We start from the raw sequence: 11,428 nt of genomic DNA, 5'->3' as shown, positions 1-11,428 counted from the left end.
CAGATTCTCAGAAAGTGACCCCTTCCCCTCTCTCGCACACCCACGCGTATACGCAAAGGATTTGGTCAATTGTGAGCATTATTAGATCCAGATGAAGCAGCTATGCTAAGTGGCAGTCAAGATGACAGCTAACATAGATAAATACAGCTTTGTGCGTACCGCCTGGTGGGGTTTCATGCGTGTGGGGTGTGTGTGTGTGTGTGGGGGGGTAAGTGAGTTGCATTTGATTCATGGGGCTAAGTGCTGTGGCAAAGTGCTGATCTGCGGCAGAAAATTTCACCACAGAAACAGGAGAGAAACATTTAGTCCGATTACTGCTATCTGATTACTACACTGAGAAGAAGACTGGACGAGTCGGTATCTATTGAAATAAGCAGGTGGCGTACTTGCACTCCTCGTCCAGCAGGTGGAACAAAGCTGTGGGTTTCTTGCTGATGAGGTTGAGGCAGCCGCTGTTGTCGATGTATTCGATGTTGTGCCAGGTGATGCCCTCTGCCCTGTACTCCTCCTGCAAGGAGAAACACAAAGAAAGGACTCCAGTCAATAAAAACACGAAGCACACGCGGCGGAAGATGTGGGGATCAAGGGAACACTCAGTTCTTTACAGTTTACGGGTTAAGTGGTTTTCTCAGAGGCTCTTTCATGGTACAGGTATTTTCCAGTGCCAAGACTATCAGATGGGACCCTAACTATGATAACAAAAAGAACAGTGCGACTCACAGGTGTCAGAAACTTTAATACTCGAATATACTTTCCACGGTAACGGACCAAAAATCCAGGTGATGATTCCACTGCAGCGAAAAAAAAACAAACTCAATCGCAAGCCTATGAAAAAACCTGGCTGCTTGTTGGCGGTCAGTAAAAGTGTTTTGGTAAGGCTTATATGTCCCTTGGGGCCAATGACATTAGAGGTATATGACCCATGTCCCCTTCAGTAGCCACAGGGGAGAAACCAATGAGAGACACCAGTTGGAATGGCCCGCCAGCTGGGATGAGAGGTGGAAAAAAGTGCGTGTGTGGTTGTCAAAGTAGGGTTTTTTGGGTGCGTGAGTTACGTTCTCCTCTCCAAGGGAAGCTGTTGTTGTGGTACATTTGAGAAAGGCATATAAACAGTTCTTACTCCAGTAGCTCAAGTACTCATGAACCTGAGTCGGCTCCAGCGGGGCGTTGGAGCTTCGTATCAGGCTGATCAATACAAGAAGCGGAAGGAACGACTACTTCTCATGCTACTGAAACCAGTGGTTCAATGCAAACACAACTATTCATCCCTCTTGAAAAGACGAGCTGATACCCTTCCTCGTGCATGCCGTTCTGATAATAATAGGAGCGCGTGCATGTGTTCAGGGCTTTTTTGGCCTTAGACTGTGTTTATTCAGGTACGCAAACATGAGTAAGTAAGACAACGCCTCTTACAAACTAATTCACTACAAGAATAACCTGCACTTCATGCAGCCACGAAACAGCCAGCGTGCAGAGGAATGTCAATACTGATTTATGCTAAAAAAACAACAACACCAAGCTATGATATCACAGTGTGTGTGGACTATAAACACATGGAATACAAGCTTGTGTGCTGGACATATTGTATTCTTATGGTGTATTTCTTTAAGAATATCTTTATTTTTCCATGTTTACACCCTTTTGAGCAGTGTTTTTATTGGAGTTGACATGTATTTTTGAACTAACAACATTATAATGAAGTACAGAAATGTGAAGTATTTTGGCAACTGTCTAATAACCATGCCGACCGATTTTAAAATAGCGCTCAAACATACTATTAAATACGCAACATGTCTGCCTTTCTCCTCTCTCTTTTTAGGCTGTTGAATCACTGAGGAAGCATTCAGAACACGTGGAGTGTTTGGCTTTGTACAGAAGTTGAACGGGATCGTGCAGAAGGAAAACAGAGCCGTAAAAAAGTTGCCTGCGTGTGTTCTCTGGGTTAAACCTCATCAAGGCGAGCGCTCAGCGATGGCTGATACAGCTCATCTGGCTAATTTCGTTGTGTCTGTGAGACAGTTTGTGAACATGTGTTGACTCAGAGAAAGGGGGACAATTAGACGCAGACACACTGATGAAGCGGTAAACACACACACACACACTCAGTCATTTTATTACAATACACACGCACATGTACGCAACCGGCCCGGCTCCTCAGACAGAAGCTGTGACTCAGTATGTGAAGCACATAAACACGGTGCTTCAGTAACAATTCAACTCAATGCAATTCAGCTCAGGTCCTGTGAAAGCGTTATTAAGACTGAACAGAAGAGAATGCTAATAAAGACATGGAAAAATAGAGCAAAAGCACTCTGAAGGTCGACCTTCAATTGTAACCCTGAGACAGAAGTAGGATGAAAATGTCCGACTTCTTTGGACAAATGAACAAAGGAAACAGCATAAAGCCACAGCGATATATTAATAATAGTATAGTAAGCCCGAGCATCTCAGAGAACACAGCTGCTCGCCTGCTGAAACCTGATCTTTGTGGGTTTCATTTCCCTGAGCTAAGACAAAGCTTAATTAAGCAAGTGCTCAGAAAAACCATCATACATCATTACAGCCTAATGAAAGTATGGTAAGTTTAAACCATCATTTAAAGCCAGGAATGATAGTGGTGAAACATCATCTTTGTAGAAGAAATGTGGTCGGAAAGAATCTTGATTGAGGTTCATCAGAGATCACTTAAATGTTTGGTGAAATAGAGGAATATCAACAGGGGATCTCATAGCAGTGTTTAATAGTTAAACTTCTGAAAGGTCTATTCCACACTCACAATGGGAAGAGAACTCAAGGTATTGTGACAAAACAGCTGTGTAGGCAGTGGGAAAAAAAAAAAAAGGGGCTTCGGTTTGCTGGGGAGCATAAAGCAAAGGATTCTGGAGCAACGGATTACTGTCAGAATCAAAACTAGTTTTTACATTTAGATGTAATATATATATATAAGCTATAGAATTAAGCAGTTGGAAATGTAAAAAGACCACACACCTGTATACCAACTGGCTATGCATTCTGCCACGTAGCTAGCAAACTAATCTGCCTTCCTCACAAGAAAGTATCTTTCCTGCACGGATGCCAGAATTTGCAGAACAACTCAAGCTTCGAGGAATGACAAAACGAGGAAGAATCTATATTTTGTGAGGAGACAAGTTGAAATGAGACACAGCGGATGCTAAAAGGTGAGACCCGTGCTCAGAGAACCAGAGTTAAGCTCAGTGAAATGAAGGGCAAAGCTGAAAGCTTAGGGGAACTTCATGCTCACAGACAGACTTCGTGAAGAGCAGAGGATGAGAAGTACGCTGTGGCTGTTCAAGTGCCACACACACACTCAGAGAACCGGATTTAAGTGCAATGGATTGATTCTGTGCAGAATCAAGCTGATGGAGGGAGGATCACCACCGATACCCGCCTTTGCAGTAATGATTTTACTCTTAGTAGCTTTACAAACTTTTGTTTGTCCTGCCATTGCAGCATTTGTTAAGGCATCAGCAGCAGATTGTGGCCCACAGTCATACTGTAGGTTTCCTAATTTGCTTAGTTTGTATTATAGGTAATTAATAAAAGTACAGAAATATTCTACATCTATATAGTACATTTAAGAAACAGTCTCAGCCAACCTTCTTTCAGCATATCAGAACAGAGGAGAATGAAATTTTTTCTCAACTTTGAAAAATAACTTTCTACAAATGGTAATTTTTCAATCCTTCATGTTTAGCTGAGTGGTTAAGAACTCATTTTTCCATGATGTGACAAACTCAAAACACAAATTCATTACTGCTTTACATAGACTTACTGAAGCCATTCTCGCTACATGTATTTAAGGGAAAGATCTGATAATGTCTTTCTCCAACACTGGCACTCACCACAGGTTAAATAAATAACTTCAAGTGGATAACGGCCATGTCTGGAAGTACACAAATACTGGTTAAAGGGAACGAAATGGTAATGAATGCCAGCCTCTGCTGAATCAAGTTAACAGAGCAGGAATAAGGACTGAGGAGAAACTGTGTGTCTGCAGCCAGCAGAGGACAGAAAAACAGGAATTCTACCGACTTTACTGTATGACATTGAAATGATAGTTTAAAATGTTCCTGTGCCACTATAAAACAATGACCTTTAATGCTTACTTACATATATCAGACTGTCCTTTAACAAGCTGAAATGACGTAAATTAACTGACCCATTAAAATGTCAACTGATCTCTTTAAACGCAGAGCGATTTAAAGGATATGAGGCCCTTGAAATGGACTCAAATACCAGGCTAAAGCCAATGTGTACGCAATAAAATTTCCAACAACCTCCTGCTGCGTTGAAGAAAGCAGAGAGTTGTGTTATGGTCAATGAGGTTGTTTGGGATTTGTGGCCATCCGTTCATCCATTAGTCAGCTGTGTATTTCTGCTGCGTAACATAGTGCAGCACAAAGGCAACCTGAATTGTGCTTGGCTGAACGCCCTGCTGTAGAGGTGAAGGAGCCCGTGTGTGGTTACGTGCAGTCCTCCATCTCTCCTGTCTCCTCTCCTATCCTCCCTATCTTTGTATTTCTCCTACCCACACACCCTGTCTCTCATATTATGACAGCGGAGTGTTTTCATTGAGAAGACAGGAGGAAAACTGAGATGCAGCCAGTTCTGGTAAGAGGGACTATGAGAAAGAGAAGTACAAACAGAGAGAGAGAGAGAGAGAAAAAAATAAATAAAAAAAGACATGCTGGCTTGGTTGCCATTAAAAATGCCCAGCTATTGGGTTTTGCCAAGGCATAGAGTTTAACATCTGCAAATAATTCATGCTTATTCAGTATTACCATTAATATAATTTCAAGTATCAGTTAAAGTCTGGAAGCTCCCATTAAGGAAGGAGGGAGGAAATTTCGAAGATTCCCTGCCAAATGCTTAATGTTGAACATTGACCATAAACTCAACAGCAAGCGGCAGATTCTTCATGAAGAAGATAGTAAACCCGGCCACATGTGTTTATGTTTCAGTGAGCCAGTTTGATATCTCACAAGTTAAACATGACACTGTGTTTGCCTTAGGCGGCGGCCATCCTATGTTTTCTCGCTTTGGTAAATCGTCCTAACAGAGAAAAGAAATCAAGCACCAATTGGCACGTTGAGTGCAAACACTGGATCATAGAGCCTTCACACACACACACACACACGCTCTCCTTCCATCCAGCTGAGGGCCGTGGTTGGTCAGGTGCTATTAGCTTTGGCTGCAGTTCCAAAGGTAAATACATGCTGCTGATAAGGACAACTGATTGGTTGGAGGGGAGTGCAGCCCATAGGGGAGAAAGGAGATAAACACCCCTGACGGATAGTCAGAATCACCTCTCTGAATCAGGAGTGCAGGCTAATACAAAGCAGTAGTTCACTTTTATTTCCACAACAGAGGCTTCACGGACAGTAGATCTTTTCTCGACGCCTACTCTTTTTTAGATCTGGGTAGACACTTTTACTCCCACAGCTCAGTTCACTCAGTCACCATCCAAGAGCACTGAATGTGAGCACAAGATTCCTGATGAGTTTTATGTGACAGTTAAAAGGTTTATTAAAAGAGGTTGTGCCTTAAAAAATGCTAGCAAAAACAAATGCGTTACTTTTTTCCTACAATGGTCTGTAAGCAAGAGGAAAAAGAAAGTGGAGCGGCAGGGGACTGGAAGATGCAGACTGCAGTATATGGTCTGTTTCATGAGGTTCAGCTTTATTTCCATCACAGCCTCGTCTTAGTCACAGCTGTATGTAATCCAGTAAGTAAAATACTGTTCAAATAATAATAGAAACTCAGTAAGCTTAAAATATGAATAAAAAATACAACAACGTAATGATTTAGCTTGCAGCTCATGGAAGCCAAGCAAGTTTCTGTATCTCCAACAGGTAAGTGTCAGCTGATCTAAGGTCAACAATTGCTAAGAGAATACAATACCACAGACAAGGTGCAGAGAGCTTTATGTCCAGATGACGTCAAAGTGACAGTGGAAGGTGTAACTGGCTCAACTTTATTCAAACAAACAGAAATCAGTTGAGATCTGGCAACCCTCGATTAGTAAGGTCCAACAGCCCGTCTCAGAGGGGCCCTGAGCCCAGCTCCACCTCAACTGCCGTCCTGTAAAATAAACTCACAGATGGCAGATAGCCAAAGTTTCAGAGACCCCCAGTGATTAAAGGATAATAAACATGAGCTCTGCTGAAACAATATCAGGCACCATCCTGTGAGGGCGAGTGTCTCAGCTGCACTTTGACACTTATTAGTTCCACATAGGACAGGAACAAACCTTCAAACGAAAGTTCATTAAAACAATAATTAATCAAGAAGCACACGCTGTCTCAGAAAAGGTTCATTAAGGTCAGAGTATGTGTTTTCTTTACAATCAGCATCTCTAGCTGTTTAACTGTGGTATTTATTATTTCAACTATTAAATAAAACGTTAAAGCAGAGATCACACGTTTCCTCGTTTTCAAAAACCCTGCTAAGTAAAAAGCATGAAGACAGTAAATAATTTATTCTAACAAAACCAGTTTGTTAGTGCATGTCACATCCTGCAGTGTATGTAAATGTTTCTGTGCATGGATGTGTGTGCGGCCTGAGGGCTAACAGTCAGAGACAGATAACACAGCCATTAGCGCAGGCTGATTGGCAGTCTGTAATCTTCACTGAGGGTGAGGGTTATTGCACTCGTTTACTGAAACACTGCTCTTTTTCACTCCCTTCCGCTCCTGCTTTGGCCAACAGCACCATACCCGCCTGCTAAGCTGCTACGGCCTATCAGCATTCAGCAAGAGGAGATGAAAACTGACAGCCACTGCGACACAATCCAGCTGATCAGGACTCATTATATCACCAAAAAAATCTTTGAGCATTTTTTCCCCTCTCATATTAAGTGGCCTGGTAGGTGGTAATTAATTGGTAAACAAGTATAATGGTTGCAAAATGGAGCTGGAGGAGGTAGTTCTAATGCCAGAGAGGACGTCACTCTGTTGTAGCAGAGATGAGCCAAATTAAAGCCAAATTAGTGGCAAAATGAAGGATAGATGCTGATCACATGCTCTACTTGACTCCAGTCTCATAACCGCCTTCTGCAATTTTCCTCAGACCTTTTTACTGTAATGGAAGTGCTTGCTATTTTAACATAGCTGCATAATTACAACTGTTAGCATCATAATGTCAGAGGGGACATGGGTGTTTAGCGCGAAGCAACCTCACATGAAAGGTTGTTGAACTTTGTGTATATGAAACACGATAAAGGCTGGTGATATATGACAGAAAAACAAAAATAAAAGCTTATCTTTACATTTTATTAGTACATTTAGGAAGGCAATTTAAATTCTCATGTTTGCTTTGTAGCTCTTCTGCTGCTAGTACAACAAAGCTAACAGATGCTATCAGGAATGTTCAAATTACAACAGAAGCAAGGAGAGTAACATCGTATCAACAGCAAAACAGCCTTTTTCTGTTTCTCCCATTGGCCCAAATTTAATTTCCTTTGCTTGCATTACTCTTGTGTTACTCTTCTACTGTGTGAAAGGCAGACTTTGATGCTAGCGCTCATTTATCACCGGTGCCACTTCAAGGGAACCGTCCCAATTTTACTTTAAACTATGTTCAAAGCAGCTCCCTTCTTGCACTGTTCTTACATAACTGTACAGCAGTACATTCAGAGCTGCCCTTTAAAAAAGGAAGCCATTCATTTTCAACAGTGTGACATATAAAGCAAAACTGGAAATGTCCTCCCTTTCAAAAGGAGGCTTGGCGGGTTCGTAGTTCACTCTATCAGTACGATCGCTCACAAACATCAAAGTGTTTTGAGCAGCGTGTAACAGCACAGGGATATGACGGCAAACCATAAACTGACATCACCACATATTGTGGCACAGTGAAGCAGATAGTGCGTGAATGTCAGTGTGTCGTCATAGTGACCGCTAAACACAAAACGCAACAATATGTTATCAGCAGTGGAACAATATCTATTGTTCCTAAATTAAGGAAAGGAAAGGAAAGGAAAGGAAAGGAAAGGAAAGGAAAGGAAAGGAAAGGAAAGGACTGTACCTGTTCCAGTTTGAAGATGTGCTGGTTGAAATAGTGTTGAAGCCGTTCGTTGGCAAAGTTGATGCAGAACTGTTCAAAGCTGTTGTTCTCATAGTCTTCAAACCCAAAGATATCCAGGACTCCTATAGACAAGATCTGACGGGAAAGACAAACAGCACATAAAGTCTCTACAGTTTATATATTACTGACACTAGCCATCTGAAAAATTATACTCTGGCAACATTGTAAGCAGCTGTAAGATGTATGATGTTTTTTTTTAACCTTATTTAGTTATGTTTTAATAATGTGTTACTTTTTATATCCCATTCTTTACAGCCTTAGAGTTCCAATTCTAGTTCCTGTATGTCAGGAAGATTTGTGCCATCATATATCTTTGCTGTGCACCATCTCAGGGAGGCCCTCACTTGGAGAATGGCTTTAATTATTAAATGGACTATAAAAGCCGTTTCCAATTTATTTGATTTCATCGAGCCTCGTTATATATTTCTTTCTGAAGGGTGTTTTTCACTCTACCGGCCAAAACACACATGAACACAGGCTGCATGTACACAGTTATCTGACATGAGAACCGTGACCTTGACACAAAGTGCAACCTCATCGACCCCAAGACAAAGACACACAGACATTTGATGTGAGTGCCAAGAGAGGCGCGCACACACACTTATACCCCCACACAAAGTTGTTTTTCCATCACTTCTGAGGACATCACATAGACTTTACATGCATTTCCTGGAGACTTACCCTAAGTACAACCAGAAACACTGCTTGATTAACCTTTATCTTTGATGATTTACATTATGGGAATTTTATTGTTCCTGAAAGAGAAGCAAATCCTCTCAGTGTGGCTGTTTTATCCCCACATCCTCACAATATGAGTAATGCAAACAAACACACACACACACACACATTGCACTGGGACATCAGAGGACCACAGGGAGTAAAACGAGCTGAGGGGAACTTGACGCCATCTGTCCAAATGTTCCTGGCACACGGACCAATAGACACAGAGATATAGACACAGACACACACACAGTGTTATATGCTCTCTAATTCTTCAGATGCTCCCACTGGGTAAAACTTGCCAGCTGCCAATCCAATATGCACACACACATGCACACAACATGTTGGACACAGTGCACACTGCTTCTGGTCTTGTTAGGCAGTTGATCTGACATTTTTGTACCGTATTTTGCATTTAAGCTGGGCCTTTGTGTCTGAGTCTATGTAGCTAAACAAAAATATACTGTATGCTTTCACATTGAAAAAAACAAAAAAAGGATGCAAATAAAGTAACAAACACATGTTAGAGTGCTTTTTTCTAAGTTGTCTTTGTGAATTATTGGTTGCACTTTTATCAAGAAAATAAACATTTCTTTTGGAGGAGGGAAATCATCTCAGATATTGTAGGTGTGTCCTCATATGTGCGAGTCTGTTTTGGGTTTCCTACCTTTGAATTGTCCTCAAGGTCCTTGTTGTTGAGCAGGGCGTGGTTTGTCCTGAACACAATCCAGTCGAACAGCGCGCTGTACAATGACTTGGCCATCGAGTCCCTCACTGTGCCCGCCTAGCCACAAATACACACAAAAGCAACATGTTGGTTTTTGTCCTGAGCAAAAGCATATGGAATTTGTTATTTGCAAAAGGAGCCAATCCTGGGAATGTGTTTTTATTACTTCTGCTCACTGCCTTGCTGGAATAACTACCTTCTCCTGACTGGCCGTGTTGTCATTGTGCCAACAGAACAACAAGTTTCCCCCCTTTGGACCCCAAAATGAATAAAACATGGAGGTATTTCCTGATCAGACGCACCTATAAGCTTGGCCAAATCATTTATTTTTTGCTTTGGTGGACTGTTAAATCGTAGTTTTCAATTTTGTTTGATTGGTGAAACAATATGTTAAAGATAAAAAAAAAAATACAAAAAAATACAATGTGAACTTTAATGCTTTGGTAAAACATTTGGTTGTTTTGTGTGAAACTCATCCATCTGCTCCAACCTCCTCCTCATGTGCATCAGAAACAGACCTTTTCCACAGCAGACAGTCCGACTTGTCACAGCATGACAAGCACAAGTGTACTGTTGACACCGACGGTGGTTAAGCTACTTTAGGTGCCTCAGTAAACTTTGACAATGAACCAGCACAATGCACAGCAGCGGGGCCTTCCCTCATGTGGAATGCAGCCATCATTACAACACCTTTGCATTTCCTGCTATGACATGTTCTGTTCAAAAAGGGTCAATACCCTCTGGAAGCCCATTTACTTCCATTATAATCCCCAGACAGATTCAATGCAAAATTGTATTGCACTTTGCAGGTGTTGTAAAATCTGTTGCATCATGGTGCTGAAAGAACAGACACCAGCTGTGGAACCAGGAAACCACTTTGATCTTTCCCTTTTTTCTTTAGCAGCTCTGTACAAACTATGGTCAGTGTGAGTGGTTGGTCCTATAACAACTATTGTAGGTAGTGTAGGAAAGGAAACCTGACAAGATTACAGCCAAACACCTGCCCACTGCAGTAGCTTAAACAAGACAAACACAATATTAATGTCTACTCTCTCTTCCGTGGAAGTGGATCATTGCCATATTAACTGTGTGAGGAGGGCAGAAAAAGGTAGTGTGAAACTACGACAGCTGCTGAGCCTTCTGATGGGAGTGACTGATAGAAAGAAACGGGACAGCAAGAAAAGCAGAAATTGGCTTCGACTTCTACAGAAACAAAAAACAAGTCTAATCATTTTCAGGTTATTGTTCCGCAGATCAAGGGGACCTACATTTAATTCAATTGTAGGGCAAAAAAAAACAAAGACGAAGTTCTGCTGGCACAGAAAGGCACAAAAAACTGTACATGTGGCTTACAGAGATTGGTTTCACATCCTCAAAACCAAATGAGACAAGACAAGCAAATGTGTTAAAGATAGCCACTTACATAGCCTGCCACACATCAATCAGTGCTGCGGATCATCTCGGTGAACTAATTGGACCTACCTCGACTGATAAAGAAATCAAAATACACCGGATCAAATGCACTGCATTAATAAATCATGCAATTGCCCCATGCAAGTCATTCAAAGTTTGTGTTTATTGTCAATTTGTTTTTTTTATGCCTATTACATATTTACTTTTCTTTTATTATCAAAGTTTAAAAAATTAAGTTATTCAAAGTGTTTATGAGGACTGTATTTACTGTTATTTAGTGAAAACAAAAATAAATGTTTGTATTTATGCAGTTATCAAGAGGCCTCTCTTTACATCATGTGGTAGGTCACCTGTTGGCTGGTTTTGGGCTTATTTTCTTGGAGCTTGTTGCTTGGTTCTATTGCGAGATCTGGCAACACTGACAATAACCATGAATTTGTTCTCAGTGCATGTAATCTGAGACGG

The 11,428-nt window shown here is 41.3% G+C and overlaps 1 protein-coding gene across 13 annotated transcripts in view; it reads right to left on the bottom strand.

Moving 5' to 3' along the window:
- The window catches only part of LOC140307432 (unconventional myosin-IXAa-like), a 125,379-nt gene that overhangs the window by 30,569 nt on the left and 83,382 nt on the right, over window positions 1-11,428 (bottom strand). For all 13 annotated transcript variants that reach the window (XM_072386314.1, XM_072386319.1, XM_072386320.1 and 10 more), the window contains 3 exons: window positions 9,491-9,607; window positions 8,044-8,178; window positions 387-508 (listed from right to left, as the gene is read on the bottom strand). In XM_072386314.1, the coding sequence (XP_072242415.1) occupies window positions 387-508; window positions 8,044-8,178; window positions 9,491-9,607 (374 nt within the window). The remainder of the gene's footprint in view (window positions 1-386; window positions 509-8,043; window positions 8,179-9,490; window positions 9,608-11,428) is intronic.

Source organism: Leuresthes tenuis, unplaced genomic scaffold, assembly GCF_036924035.1.
Source record: "Leuresthes tenuis unplaced genomic scaffold, fLeuTen1.0.hap1 SCAF_5, whole genome shotgun sequence".
NCBI classification, from domain to species: Eukaryota; Metazoa; Chordata; class Actinopteri; order Atheriniformes; family Atherinopsidae; genus Leuresthes; species Leuresthes tenuis.
The sequence above is the reverse complement of the archived record's forward strand: the minus strand, read 5'-3'. Positions and strand labels throughout refer to the sequence as shown.